At 43.2% G+C, this 15271-nt stretch overlaps 1 protein-coding gene across 3 annotated transcripts in view; it reads right to left on the minus strand.

Moving 5' to 3' along the window:
- Positions 1-15271, minus strand: part of EPB41L4B (erythrocyte membrane protein band 4.1 like 4B) — a 169800-nt gene that overhangs the window by 66152 nt on the left and 88377 nt on the right. For all 3 annotated transcript variants that reach the window (XM_064705605.1, XM_064705604.1, XM_064705603.1), the window contains 2 exons: positions 7116-7297; positions 1605-1720 (listed from right to left, as the gene is read on the minus strand). In XM_064705605.1, coding sequence (XP_064561675.1) covers positions 1605-1720; positions 7116-7297 — 298 coding nt within the window. The remainder of the gene's footprint in view (positions 1-1604; positions 1721-7115; positions 7298-15271) is intronic.

Here is a 15271-nt window from a genome sequence, read left to right on the forward strand (position 1 = left end):
TTTAAATATGACAAACTCAGCTCTCAGTGAGCTCAATAGTGTAGGACAGTCCTTTAAAGCATGTTTTGGACACTACATCTGAGTGAATGTTCTCTGCTGGGGTTCAGATAGAGCATCAGTAATCACATCTAAACTACACAAGTCCGCCCTCTCACAGGACCTGGGTATTCATTGGATGTGTCTGTGACAGAGAATTTTCCTTTTGCAAACTATGTCACTGCCTAACAAGCTTTGCCTATAAAAAGCTGCACTTATTACCAGTTGAGAATATTTCTAGAAGATGAACTTGAGAAATGCATATAGGAATGAAAGGTGACTACTTTCCCATTTCATCCCAGTTTGTTGACTTTATGATTTATCTTTTTAATTCCCACTTGAGCCAGACAAAATTAGAACCCCTCACAGGTGAAAACCAAATAGATTTGGGAGAAAGTCTAAAATATTCCACCTTCCTCTGTTCATTGAGACATCTCCAAAAATCATGACACAGGTCATTACCTCATGACTACATTAATAAGGCATAAGGACTGCAGTACATAGCTGAACTACACCACAATCCTATGACAAACACTGAACATGGTTCAAGGAAGTCTTAATGATAGTAAATCCCTTCCATTAAAGAATAAATTCAATTAACTGTAATGTTGAAAAAAAAATCCAGTATTTAATTGTCTCATTAGAAACACCTGGATCACTGATTTTTAGCCTTGACTTCCATCTCCTGGAATCTCTCATCCAGAGAAGAGAAAGATTCTGCTATATAGATGTACAGTCCCTTTGTGCTTGTATTTTTGGTACACTTGGTCATGTTCCCTTGGATTTTAATTTCCCTAACACTTTTGGAAGCAATATCAATAACAAAAGGCTGTTTGCAAAACCAAGTTAAAATAATTTAGTTGAGTTCTTCCTCAAGCTGACAAAAAACTCTCAAAACACCAGTTTTCTTTTAAAAGGTCTGTACAGAGTCACTGATGGCCAGGACCCACCTCTTTTGAAGACAGTGGTAATTCTCTCATTGACTTCACAGGGTCCAGCTCAGGACCTGTGTGGTTGCAAACCAGAGATCCTGGTCCAGATTCAGATCAAGGGATCCCAGTTCAGGCACAGTGGATTTATCCTCATATGGATATGAGGAGCCACTGACTTGCTGATCTCTGGCAGAAACAGCAGGACATGGTTGTTTGGCCACCCCTGCAAAAACTGTCTCATAAAACACCCACTAACATCAGATGCCAGGGGGAGTTTATGGCATAACACGGACTCCTCATGTAGAAAAACAAGATTTTTTTTTATCACTTAAAGTGTTGTTATTTTTTTACAGCTCTGGGCTGCCTAGATGACTAACTCTTCACAACTAAACTAAAACTATAGCATAACATTGTTGCAGCAGCTTCTGAAATTTTAAAAGGCAAAGCTGATTGAAATGCTAAATCTAAAAATTAAATCCCAGTCCCATAAGAAGATGGTGAGAGGTGATTAAAAAGCAAGCCAGTTGAAGATGAATGTTGATTTGAATTGGAGGTGAAAAAGCAGCAGCTTTTGAATATGAAGTGACAAAGGAGCTCTGGCATGTATATGTAAAAGTATATATGTATATGCTATACCTTGTTCATGCTGACGTGCAGGGCTGGCCATGGTCCAACTACCTTCACACTCTCCGTTTCTATTTTCTTCAGATGAGAAGTTTCATCATAAAGAAGGGGAAGTCCTGAGCTCAGTTCTAAAAGGATGCCCAAAAGAAAGAAAGAAAAAGAGACAGTCTGAAGGGAGGCTACAGAAGAACTTCAGAGCAAGACACTCAACTGCATTTGAAGAGACGGCGGTTGGCAAAGCATCTTCTCTGTAAGACCCTCTAAAATGTTTCATAATTATGCCTGTTGGGTCATTTTGCCTTTTTCTATTTAGCAAACAATTCCTCCCCCTCCTCCTTCTCACCCATCCTTTCATTTCAGCAGAGCTTTTGCCAGCTTTGGGCTAGATATTTCTCTCCTTACCTCCCCGCCGCCTCTACCCCCTCTATATTCTGAAACTTAGTTGACACCAGAGGGATTATTTATGCAGCCAAGGTGCCACTCTCAAAACATGTGATGTGTAAAGAGATCAGAGTATAGCTTTTGGCTTCTCTCAGACATCTTTATTTATATGCCAGCCTCTTTAAGACTGTTGTCAGGAATTTGCTGTGCTTTGTCAACAGAGATTTTAAGCAAGCCACTGACACAGAAAGACAAGGAGAAAGCATTTTTTCAGACAGCCCTAAAAGGTCTCTAGGTCTCTGTCATCATCTTGGGGATGCTGTGGCATATATATATATATATATATATATATTTGCAAATACTCTGAGAAAAAAAAACTTCATAATGTGATGATTTAGCGAATTTCTGGGTCCTCCCATATTTCTTCTTGCCATGGATTCTAGATAATAACAGTTGGGAACAATCCAGTTCTGTAGAGTCTGATTCAAAGCCTACTGAAATCAATAAAAACCTTGCACTGACTGCAGTTTGGTTTGGATCAGGTTCTTAAGCTGTCCTAAGAATATTAAATATTACTCACTCGAGATCTAATTCTACAGCTGTTTAAATATACATTAAGGGCTTTGCTGACTAGAGACAAATTGCTAAAACCAGCTTAGAGGGATATAAGCAAAAAGCTGTTTTTTTGGTGTTAGCGAAACATTATTAGACCCTGAGGTAGTAAGTCCTAGAAAGGGTTACAATATCATCATTGACCTCCTCTTGGTGGTCTTTCATCACAAGTTAGTGTTGCCAGAGTTCAGCATTTCTCACCTCACAGCTGCTTCTGTGCATATGAGACAGTGAAACTGCCTGATACCCTGGGAATAAATTAACACAGCCATAAAATCAGACATGATGATGGGCAGTTTTTTTTTAAGAAACAAAATCATTCTAATTTCCTCCTGAGAAAGAAAATAAAGGGGGGGAAGTGCCTTATTTAAATTATTCAAATTTGCTATTATTTTAAACTGATTTTTAAGCTGGGTGGTTTTTTTTTTGGTTGTTTAAAAGGAGAGCTCTGGAAGACAAGCAGGCCAGTTTAGCTTTTTAACCCAAGCTCAAAAACAAACAAAAGAAAAGGCAAAAAATGAATTCCTACAAAAGGCATAAATTTCCTGACTCGACATTAAGTCTTGGCAAACCCAGGTTTTCATTCCAAGAAAGGATCTGGCAGCACTGTGGTTTTTCAAAGTGCTGTTTTCAGCTTGAAACTCAGTCTGTGTTAGACCATTCTCTGCTCAGGGTTATGCAAGGTCTTTTGTAGTGAGCTGCTTAGGAGTGAAGAATGCCTTTTTTTGAAGTGATAACCTGCAAGCTCAGCCTAGAGTTCAAGAGGCAACCTGGGTCCCCTCTTCCCTTTCCTCATTTTCTGTCATAAAAATTCCGTGAGCTGCATTGCCTACGTGTTGGCATCTGCTCCCAGTGATAGCTCCAGCTGCTGCCGGTGAGTCTGCTCATGTGCACCTGGAAATCCATGCATGACCTTGCCATGCCAATTAGGCTCAGCAAGCAGCTCACCCTCTCTTCCCTGAGGCTGACTGCTGTTGCATAGAGTTCTGCTGTTGCTGGGGTTCTGGGATACACTGGGGGAAGATGTGCTGCACCACAAGATGTGATGTTAGCTTTGAGGTGAGGTGTAGCATTGCAAGTACAAGGATCAGGCTGAATGCAGGAAAACAACATCTTCTGCTGAGCTGCCTTCATAAACACACACGTCAGATTTGTTTCACTGGATTTCACTTCCTCCAGTAATTGAAGCAGACAAATTACTTGGAATGTGAAAAATCAGGCAGATCTGGCCCGGGTTTGTTTTCTGTTTGTTTCTGTAACAAAGTCCTGTGCTGTGTGCTTGCTGGGAAACATGCACTAGTATTTAAAGGAACCCTGGCTGGGCACATTGTTGTTTCCCTCCCTCCTGCCTATGTCCCACTAATTGCACTGGACTTTTGGAATTTCTCAGAATAGATGTAAGTGGAAGAAAGGCATATGCTTTCTCCCTCTCAGTCTGATGGTGGATTCATATCAGTGGGTCACTCCATGTTCCACTTCAGATGAATTCAAAACCATCTCAGAGCTCAGTGATGAGTCCAGTCCATAGCAACTGGAACAAGTCACAAAACACCTGTGGTCCCATGGAAAAGCACAAGGTAGGTTAAGTGCTGGTGTCACTTCTGTCAGCCTTATGGGGAAGTTTCTGCTAGGATAGCGTATTTGCCCCATGAGATCTTTTTGCTCTTCAGGCATTTCCACTTAAGATATTTTGGTCACAAGCACCCTCTTTCCTGAGAGCATCCCCATTTTAGTGACCACTTACTTCCTAGAAACACTTTCCTAGCACTGGCCTTTCCACACAGCCTGGAGCCAGACATCAGTCCCCCATGTCCTCACGTTCCTGAGGCAGACTGCTGATAGTGTTTCCTCTCTGCCTGATTTTTTCTTGGCCCACTGTGCCATGTCCTCCATAAACGGCCAATGGCCAGCATGCTCCTAACCATTTCAGTACATGCACTGTGAACCTTTCCCACAGGCTCTCTACAAGAGTTTTCTCAGCTGAAATAGCCTGAGCAGCATTTTAATGAAACCATTAAAAACAAACCAACCCTAGTTCCTGGAGCACCAACCTTGAAAAGGCACTTAAACCCATCATCCCAAGCTGCAAATGAGTAAGTTGGATTCTGTTTTAAGGGAAGTGCTCCTACCCAGACTGACACTGCTCTCACAGCATGAACATGCCAGATATAACAATGGACTGGCTTCTCAAGGGAAATCAGCTTTGCACCTCCAGCCGAATGCACAGATGCCGCAGAGGATCAGCAATGGGTTGCAGTGGGGCAGCACAGCAGCATTAAGACACCCAGCACACAGCATGCATGGCTGTCCAAGCAGCTCAGCTGGGAGCAGTCAGCACAGCTGCACCATAGCCTCCCCCTGGAGGTGTCCCATCCCTTTCCACTCCCTTAGAGAAACTGGGAATTGGCATTTGGTGCTACTCGCATTAAGCAAGAACCAGCACTGATTCTCTTCTTCTGCAGCAAATAGTGTGGAGCAGTCTTCAGCAGACCAAGTGAAGAGAAAGGTGAATCTGTCTCCAGCAACAGGTGCCATACACACTCTGGCTTCTGAAGTCCCCTTCAGAGCATGGCAGCTGTCAGACAGGCCAGGGACACTGCTCCCCACCACCAGGGCCAGTTTGAGGGAGAGGGCTCACTCTCCCCATGTCTGGGGAAGGACATGGAGCCTCCCAGGCCCGTTCCATCTCACTGAGCACAAAGAGAACTGCTCCTGATTTTTGCCCTTGTGCTCTTCTAGGCTTTTCCTAAAGGTTGTTTCTGCAATAAGGAGAAGCAGGAGAGCTGTGTGACCCGAGAGGAGACAGAGTGCTGGAACAAACATCCTGTGCCCTGTGGTTTTTGCTGTTTCTTTAATTACCTCCTGTCCCGCAGGGGGGCCCACGGCAGGGCAGTGGGGAGCTGGAGACCAGCAGCACTGCGGGGACTGAAGTGGGGCACCGGGAGGGGAGTCTGACACGGAGCTGGGGGCTGGATGAGAGCCCCGAGGAGGGGGCCGGGGGAAGCAGGGCCGGCAGTGCCTTCTGGCTCTGGACGCTCAACAGCAGCAGCATAGCTGGCTCTGAATGAATTTCCTGGCATGCTTCAGCTCTAATTTGGGAAAGGAAAATATGGGCTGGCACACCCCCCAGAAAGGTCACCGCCTCCCACGGTGCCAGGCTGATAGCCGGGAGAGGTTTTCCAGCCCAGCCGTGCCAGCATCCCCCCAGCGCCCACCCCGGCGTGCGGGGCGGCCCCGGGAGCGCCGGGCCGAGGCCCAGCCCGGGCAGGGCCGGGGCAGCCCCACACCGGCACAGCCCGGGCAGGGCCGGCACAGCCCCACACCGGCACAGCCCGCACAGGGCCGGCCGGGGCAGCCCCACACTGGCTCATCCCGCATCCCCCTCCTGAAGGGTGCCGGTGGCTGCACAGCAGGGCCGAGATGCAAATACCTCAAAACTATCGCACTCTCTTGGGGAAAGAAAATGTTTCTGATCTTCCAAACAAAGTCTGGTTAAAGTGCCTGTCCAGATAGATGCCAATGCGATACTGCTGAGGTGGGACCACTTACGGTCAGGGTCACCCAGTACAGTCCAAGAACCTGGTTTCAGGAATTTGAAAGTTATCAGATTAACTGACCAGGGTGAACGATTCCACTATAGATAGCTATCTCAGGGTCATTTACAGTTATGAAGGTAAAAACTGGGCAAGGGAAGAACTCATCATTTCCTAGAGACAAGCAATATAATAGATCATATTTTATTTTGCCCATCATCTGCCATTCTTACACAGCTTCAGCATCTGACATACTGCAGAGTGCAGAGATTGTAAATCTGGAGAGCAATGCTCAATGACAGGGATGCTTCTCTTCCAGTTCCTGTGTAAAATATTGGCCAAGGTCTGTACGCTTAAAAGTGCCTGTACACGCTCAGCAGCAGAGACTTCCACCCAAACTCCCCCAGACTGCATCAGAAATGAATAGGCTTCTCTCCTTGTTGCTTTCTACAAGCCAAAAATTTCTCCACTAAGGAAGCAAGAATATTCCAGTCTTGGTTGCTAAAGCTTGCAATTATTCCAAGTACCCAAACTAAGAGCAAGATGCTGTATGTCCAGGGCTCCAAAATTTCTGCTGCCTGTGCCCAGACATGAAAACAAGATCCAAACCATGAGGGCTGAGGGCCAGCTGGACAGATCAGCAAAAGACAATAGCAGATGAGGGTAGGTTTGTGAAAGTATACAAACAAATAGTAACAATGCAAAAGGAGCCTGTGCCAAAAAGTGGTTAGAGAGGCAGTATCTGTGACTAATGGGGTATTTGTTCCGCTATGGAACACCCACCTAACACCAAATCCCACAACCCTGCAGCAAACCAAGGAAATTGCAAATCTTGTCTCATTTGTATATGCTACAAAGCTAGAAAATAATAACAGGAAACACATTCTTCAAGGAGGAAAACTGAAATGCACACTGTTTTCCTTTCCTTAGCCTCCTTGCCTGAGACAAACCTGAAAGCAGCACATCACTGAAATAACAATCACTGCAGTGGACTTACTGGTTGGATTTGGAACCGCAGAAACAATGTCCTTGGTTTCAGGAGTAAGGGCACCGTAATTGGTGTGGTGGTGGTGATGCCGATGGTGGTGGTGGTGCCTTGCAGCCATTTTTGTGGTATATGGAGTCCCACCATTCTCCTCGATGTTGAACGGATGCAGATCGCTGTTGTTCAACGGATAGCTACAAAATAAATCCAGTTCAAATTAGAGCAGTAAACAGTAGCACCAACTGTACTTTTGGAGAGACAGAGTGAAAACTTTCTTGGGAAAAATTGCTCAGCATTTTTGTAAATAAAATACTTTTTTTATCCCAAATCTTTACGATTTTCTATCTCCACAAGATTTACGTGATGAGAAAAAAGGATGCCTCTGCTTGTTTGTATCACTTTAAGATCAGAACTATTTTTGATTTTACACAGTACATAATCTCTGCTAGAATCTTTCCTGGGAAAGGAAAATCATCAAGCAGAAAACAACAACTCTTTTAAAGTGAAATTGCCCAAAGAGCAGACCAAGGAACAGTCTCAGAGTAAGACTACATTTCTGAGAATGTTCAGGTCTCTAAATTTTTGATGCAAAATAGCTATAAAAAAATTCTGACTTAGGGAAAAATTGGTAAATAAAACATTTTACAGATAACAACATACAAAATAGCACTTGGTCAAAAAGGAATTGTACTGGTGCTGGTATAACTAGTTTGGGTCTTGGTGGGGGGTTTTCATGTGTTTAGTCAGGAGATTAACTATCATCAATCTGCAATAGCTGGCAAACGGGGACACATTGACATTTTAAGTCATCATCTCTAACTGAAAGGTGACAAATTACAGTGCTGCTTTTCTTCATTAGCTTTAACTGATACTGTTTCAGTTCATTGTTTGAAATTACAATGAATTTCTAGAAGTGATATTTTCTCTCCATTCCAGCAACCAAAAAGGATTGAGACAATTCTACACAGATATTGCAAACAATTTGAATGTGCTTTCCTCAGAAGAGTGCTTAAAAATTTTATAAGGTTTTAACTTATTCTATAGTAATGCATTAGACAGTAGTTGCAGTAAATCAATCCATTTCAACAAAAGATGAATCCCCTGCCTATTTGAAATATGCTAAAGAAATTATATCTGCATGGGTTTTCAGTTTGTTTTTATTAATAACAGCAGCCAAAAAACCTGACAACATGAAATGAAGGCAAACCGAATAATTAAAGGAACAATGAATAAATTATACCTAAGATAGTTGCTACAAATGTTTTCTGCAGATTACTCAGTGATTCAAAGCAAAATTAACCAGTCATCTGGTAAATAAACACATCTGTATCATTTCCAAAGTTCTACTGAAACACGCAGCTTGGTACATCATTAATAACCACTGTCTTCTTGGTAACAACTTCAGACAACATGAGGTTTCTGACTGGGTACTAATTGAATAATACTTTTATGCTGGTTACTTTTTGAAAGCAGGAGGCGGGGAGGGGAATGTTGTGTATATTAATCTTGGCAGGTTCCCAGCATGAAGCAACCACTGCCAATAAAGGCACTTCTGATGGCTTTTTTGCCTTAAGGAAACAATAGAAATAGGTGTCTGATACACAGGGAATAGCTTTTGTGAGCTCAAATAATGCAGGACTGGTCTGTCTTTTCAAACTGCACTATATCTTTACTGCTACAATCAAATCAAGCAAGTGCCTACAGGGGAAAATGGTACAGGCTAATGAGATTGCACACTAATTGTAGCAGCTCTCCTGCACTTTCCCTTCAAGGGCCTTGGATTGGCGTGACATTTTTTGACTGAGAAGATAGGTGGTTTTGTTCACATGGCTAAAACTCTACTGGGAAATGAGTTTAGGGATGGAGCCTCAGCACATCTTTTTATTTTTTTTTTTTTCCATCTGATTCATTTTTTTTCAGGACACAAAACCCTACATGTAGGGATTTTCATTTCACCCACTGGCAGGTTGGTTTAGCAGATTTTCAATTGGTCTTTTCAAAATTAATCACACCAAGTCCTTACACTGACTCCTCATACTGCTATGGTCCCAAGGTATCTTCTATGCTGAAATGAGAAGGAGCTGAGCACTGAATGAGCCAACTGAATTAACCTCTGGCATGAGGGCAAATGTGCACCAAATCCTCTAGATGTATTTCCTGACTGTCCAGAGAGGAGAGTAACAAGTAAAATGTAAAACGAAGGGAGAGCATTACATCAAAGAAGTAAAGAGCTAGCCCAGCAAAGCTGATGTTCAGCTATGCCCTGAAATCCTCGAGAACAGCAGGTCACAAAGCTGCAGACAGGGTGTCACTACCCAGGCAGCGCTCTCCAATGTGAAACCCCACGTTCAAAGTGCCGGCCATGTAAAAGCGTGTGGTCACCTGCACTCTTCCAGGGCTGGCAGCAACTGACAGATGGCAAGGCAAGCTTATCTCAGAGTCAGCCAACTCCTGCATGTCCGATGCATATGAGGTTGGGCATTGGCACAGATACCCTCACTGCCAAGGAGTTACTGAACAATCAGAAACAACAGGCCTTGCAGCAGCCCCAGAGCCTGCCAACTAGAAAATCTGACAGTACCCAAACAAAAATATCATAAGTAGTCCAAATCCCTTTTCTATGTGCTCTCTCATGCATATTTTAGGGGGATATTAGTTATCTTAGTGTAGTTTCTACAAGGTGACATCATTATTATTATCGCATATCACGTGTTTCACTTTTCTGTTCTTCCACTGCCTAAAGATAGAGACTTGACACTTTTCCACTCAATGCATCCTTTTGTTGCTAACTTTGCTTTCTATTGGTTGCTTCTATCTGGCTTACCTGAATAGAAAACATGCTCATGTATCCTTCCCAGTCTATTGATGTAAATAAATCACTACTTTCAGTGAACCAACTTTTTAACGATATGCTGAAGTGTTCATACTCCTGACCTCCAGGAATTTGTACTTGCTCCCCAGACATTAACTAATGCTCTCAGATTATGTGCATTATGTGGACAGGTAGTAGTTTTCATCCTTTCTTTTGCACCTGCATTCTGGCCATCCTAATATGCCAATGTCACACCTTTGGTTTACTTTTTAAACATCATTCAGCTGTTCTGCAGATTTCCTTTTCTCTGCTGTGATTTACTTGTGTGGCTTTCTCAACAAGTTCCAGCTGTTTCCTACACAGACAGCTCCTGTCCTTCAAGAAAAATGAGGCAGAGCCCTACAGGCAAGTGTGCAAAGGAAGCAAACATTTCTTTCTTCTTTGTCCCTCAGTCAGGAAAAAGCACTCCTGAGGATTCAGCTTCTGCAGGCTGAACCTTCAAAAAGGCCACTCAGTGTTCACAAGAAGGTTAGTGCTGCCTTTAGCTTCAAATTCACATTAATTACTTCCTTCTGACCAAAAAGGCAGCACATCAAGGAACAAGGCAAATAACACATATCTACTAACTTCCTTTCCTATTTTACAGTTTTCATTTACATTACTAGTCCTCTGTCTCAGTTTTACCCTCCTGACACTTTACCCAAAAAGCTGTTTTCAGTTGACATTCTTAGATTTCATGTGCTGCAGTCACCTACCAAACTATATCTCTAGTACAGAATCCACACACACAACAGTGTTAAGAGGACATAGGAAAACAAGGAACAGAAAACTTTTGGAAGGCCTTCAAAACCAAAGTATGTGGGCCTGTGTTACCTGAACTGAACCTCCAACACTCTCACTAGCAGAGACTCCATGACCCTCCCGTGCAATCAATTTCAGTGTCTCAGCATGTCTACACTTATTTGTTTATTCTGTCTCCTTTACTGCAATTTAGGCCACTATTTTATCTCCCATCCATCACAGACACAGTAAGAAGGTTATTTCTTGCCACAGAAGCCTGTGTTTTTGAAAATGGCCCTTTACACCTCCCCTCTGGATCTGTAGAGCTCTGAATTCCTCAGTTGCCCCTCACAGGTTGCACATTATATGCAGCTCTGAGACATCTTGCCATCCCTGTCCACCCAACTGCCCCCTGCTCTGCTTCCAACATGTGGTGCTAAGAACTGGACACCCCATTCCACCTGAGGCCTTGCAAACATGTTTCAAAGAGGAAGGGTTGCTTCTCATGTCCTACAGGATCTACTCTTGTTTACACAATGGAACATGACATTTTTTTTATATAGTCTGGGATTGTTGACTCATGTCTAACATATGATGTTCAAGAATATCAGGTCCTTTCCAAAACTGGCCAGGTTTCCAGCCCCACAACCTCAGCTGTGACGCATTACTCTTACCCGACAGCACAAACATTCATCCTGAGCTGTGCCCTAATCCTTCTGATGTGCTAAGATCAGTACCTGATCAGGACCTTTCTCTCATCCATGACAGGCCCGATATGCAAGGACTCCCATTTTGGTGTAACCCATGAGTGACAAGGGGTTTTTTAAAAAAATGTGATTGCCTTTCCATGCCATCCTCCCAGCTACCAGCCTCAGTCTCCTGGTGTAGCTCTGCAGAAACATCTTGCACCTGTGTCCCAGAGTAAGCTTATTCCTGCACCCTGCCCATGCCCCTCTTTCCCCACTCTTCCTTTAGCCTCTTCCACCTGTCTGAAGTTACACTTGGAGAGCAATTGTGGGGCTTTCTTCTCTCCTCTCCATGGGAGGGCTGGAGGGGCAAGAGCAGAAAGCAGGCTCAAACTATCATGCCTTGTGGATCACTCTAAGAGTTTAGACCTTTCTTACCACAGCTGAACAGTGGTTTAAGAAGATCCCAGGCTTCCAGGTCTGGTTGTGATAAATAACTTTCAACAATTACCACACCCACCTCTATTTGCTTTGAACATTCCTCCTGCACCAAACCACTGCAATTTTCCAGTATTTAAAAATCCTCAAACTTTCCACAAACATCTTCAGAACTGCTCTCAGTCCTCCCCCATCTGTAGCTCGGAGCAAGCCTGGTGGTGATTTGCATGGGCTTTGGCAGCAAAAATTCACACTGCTGGCATTGTACTGAATGTGCTGGGAGATGTATCACCCATCGCCGTGTCATTACAATGCCTTCTCCAACATCAAAATGGGCTTTAGATGTGCTTCCAAATGGCAGCCAGGGGAAGTGTTGCAGTGCCTGCTAACATATATGTGTATTAATGTGTATGTAATGAAAGCAGCCACTGTGTGTGAAATTTCAGTGTGGCAGCCAGGGGGAGGAAATTTAACAGCTATGCGAAGCCAAACATTCATTTTTGGGTTTAGTATCTCCCTTTACTGCGAAGATGGAGGGTAGACTCTGGGTTAATTGCCTGCCCATGCTTCAAAAGCAGTTAAAAAATCCCAGTCAAATAAATTACAATGAACTTTTAGCTAAACTTCCTTTAAAATCATGCTTGGAGTCTCACATACCACTTGTTTTGCTAAAGCATGGCAAGTGGCACAGAGAGAGAAGGAATTTTGAAAATCTCTGAAAATGTCCCTGTGGAGAGGAAAGAAGAGGAAATGAGGGGATAGGAAGAAGGCATGTGGATATCACTTAATAGCCAGGGATATCGGACTGAAGCAAAAGACTTGACCCAGGATTACATGAGAAAGGAACACAGACCACAGCAGGATGACTGCAATAACAGGAGAGAGGGTGAACTTTCATTTTGCAGTCACGGACTGGAACATATAAATGCAATGACTATTCCTAAGTAAAGGAAAACTGGGATCACTAAAACCAAACCTATGTTGTTTTTTCTTCCTGCACCATGTAACCAAGATCTCTTTGCTGGCCAGAATTGGCTTCCTGAGCTGTGTGAAGTATAACTAAAGCTAACATTGTGGTTACACTTCCTTGCTCTGCTCTGACACCAGAACATCACAGCTGGCCCATTTGCTTCCATCAGGGAAAGCATGGAAAATTGTGTTGCAGATTTCTTTCCCTGCTGCCAGGGATGATCCACAGTCCTCATCCAATCCTAGGATACCTCAGAAAGCAGAGCAGGCAGCCAGCAGCCTGCTCCCAGACAACCTTGAAATTAAAGAGAAAATTATAATAGGGAAAAATATATTAATAAATGGTGACAGAAGCCTGCTGTAGGACACAAGATGCTGAACTAAGTTTTGAAGCAAGACTAATCTGGAATTCTTCACCAGAATAAAGCCCACAGCATGTTCTAATAAAATACCAAGGAACAAATCTTGACTCAATAAAGACATTGTCCTCATAGATTTCACCTTATCTGCATAAAGATCATTAAAAAAATACAGTCTTGCAAAACTGTCATGCAAAATATGCCCACTGGGGAACTAAGCGTGCTTTTCTTCATTTACAAAGGCTTTTAATTAACACTAACAATAGCTAATGATATTTAATCACCTGTCAAAAAAAAATCCATTGTCCCAGATGTCCCTGTAGATGAGAAAACTCTGAAAAGCAGACATAAAATTTTCTAAGACCAACAAGATCCTCCCTCAAGTCTGCTGCCTTCCCCTTTCAGACAGAGGCAAAGGCAAATTTCCTTGTCCTTAGGAAATAAAACAACTTGGGGTGGCTAATCCAAGCAAGCCAGCTCAGGTTAAAACAGGAGCAAAGCCAAGCAAAGAGCTGTGGCCTCTGAGGTAGCCTGCAGCTGATCTCAGATTGCCAGCCATGGTGCAGCTTTTCCCACCACTTAACTCATTAAATAACTCAGGTCCTGCGAGCTAAGCACATCCCTGTCTCATCTCCACTGTGCTCACTATCACACTGCTGCCAAAGGGTGCAGAGAGAAGCAGGCACAGGCCTGAGGCTTAGCCAAGAGAGGAGAACACGAGAAATCACAGGATGCAGCAGAAGTTGCTGGACATTAAGATTAAGGCAGAAGCAGCTAAAAAATGCTATAGAGCATGCCCAGAAGGATTGCTGAAATTCACAGGTGCTTATGAGCAATGGCCAAACATGACAGACCTCTGAAGTATCAGGGTCTCTTGGGTGAGAAGAGCCATGCAAGGCCAGCACTGGCTAAGAAACTCTGTCAGTAACTCTGTGTAAGATCCAAACTATCATGGAAGCCTTGGGACATTTGAGTATGGACTTAGCAAAACCAGAAGCACTGCAAGTAAAAAGCAGGGGTACCTGCAAGGAGACAAGAGAAAGGAAAGAGGTGAATTCATGTGCAGGATGAATTTCATTCAGGTTGCACAGGAGAAAAATAACCAGCCCCATGTAAGCAATCTGTTGGTTAGTCAGCTTGGCTGGTCAAACTCTGATCACCACAGTCCAGGGCATCTTCTCAACTGCAGTCCTATTTTCTGTTTGCACTGAGGATGGAGCTCTCTGTGCTGCCCCACATGTGGGAGCTGCTGTTTGTGTATGCAGGTGCTGCTCAAGGCACTGCCCTTCTCCTCCTCTGCTCCTCAGCAAGGCTGGCTAAGTGGGTGCTCAGTGAGCATTTACATCTCTGGAAGGAATGCTCAGCATCTCATCCTGGGCTGTGAAGCCAGGAACTACAGCAGCCTTGCATCTGGCAGATTAGAAAGGTGTAATCCCTTTAGCCTTGAAGCCAATCCACTGGATTTATCTTCCTTTAACAATATGCTCCCATGTTACAAAATCTCCTTTCTGTCTCCATCCTTACTAAGCTGGAATTCCTTGGGAAAAAAAACTTGTTTTAAAAGAAATTAACCAAACCGTTTAATATTCATACTTCTAAATTATTCCAATTCTGAACTGTGCTAATGCTTTACAAAAAACATGCTGTCTTGCGAATTTTCAGTAATTTGCCATAACTTTAGTCCAGCATGAACACAATCGACTCCATTGCTACACAAATGACTTCTTTTTAGGTTATAGATTTTTGCCCTTTTTAAAACACAAACACAGTATTAACAGGTAAAAGTAGTACAAAATCAATCACTCAGCTCAGCAAGACCTCTCTTAATTACATACTTGCAACCTCTGCCCTATCTCTGGAAAGGTTCTCACTTCAATACTTGGGCAACTCATCCAGCTTACAGCAGGAAGCTGTTGGTTTTACCTTTAAAGCCATTTTCACAGTTGTTTTTTTTTTTTTAATCAGAAATAGAGAATGAGACACAAACATTAAATGTAACCATTGAAACTGAAAATGAGTAATAACAAACAAAGGCCTCCTGGGCTCAAAATTTTGATACAGAAGCAGCATCCAATTTTACATTCAAGTTGCTTGAAGTTTGCTTCAAATCAGCCTTACTACTGA

This window comes from Zonotrichia leucophrys, chromosome 2 (assembly GCF_028769735.1).
Source record: "Zonotrichia leucophrys gambelii isolate GWCS_2022_RI chromosome 2, RI_Zleu_2.0, whole genome shotgun sequence".
Lineage (NCBI taxonomy): Eukaryota > Metazoa > Chordata > Aves > Passeriformes > Passerellidae > Zonotrichia > Zonotrichia leucophrys.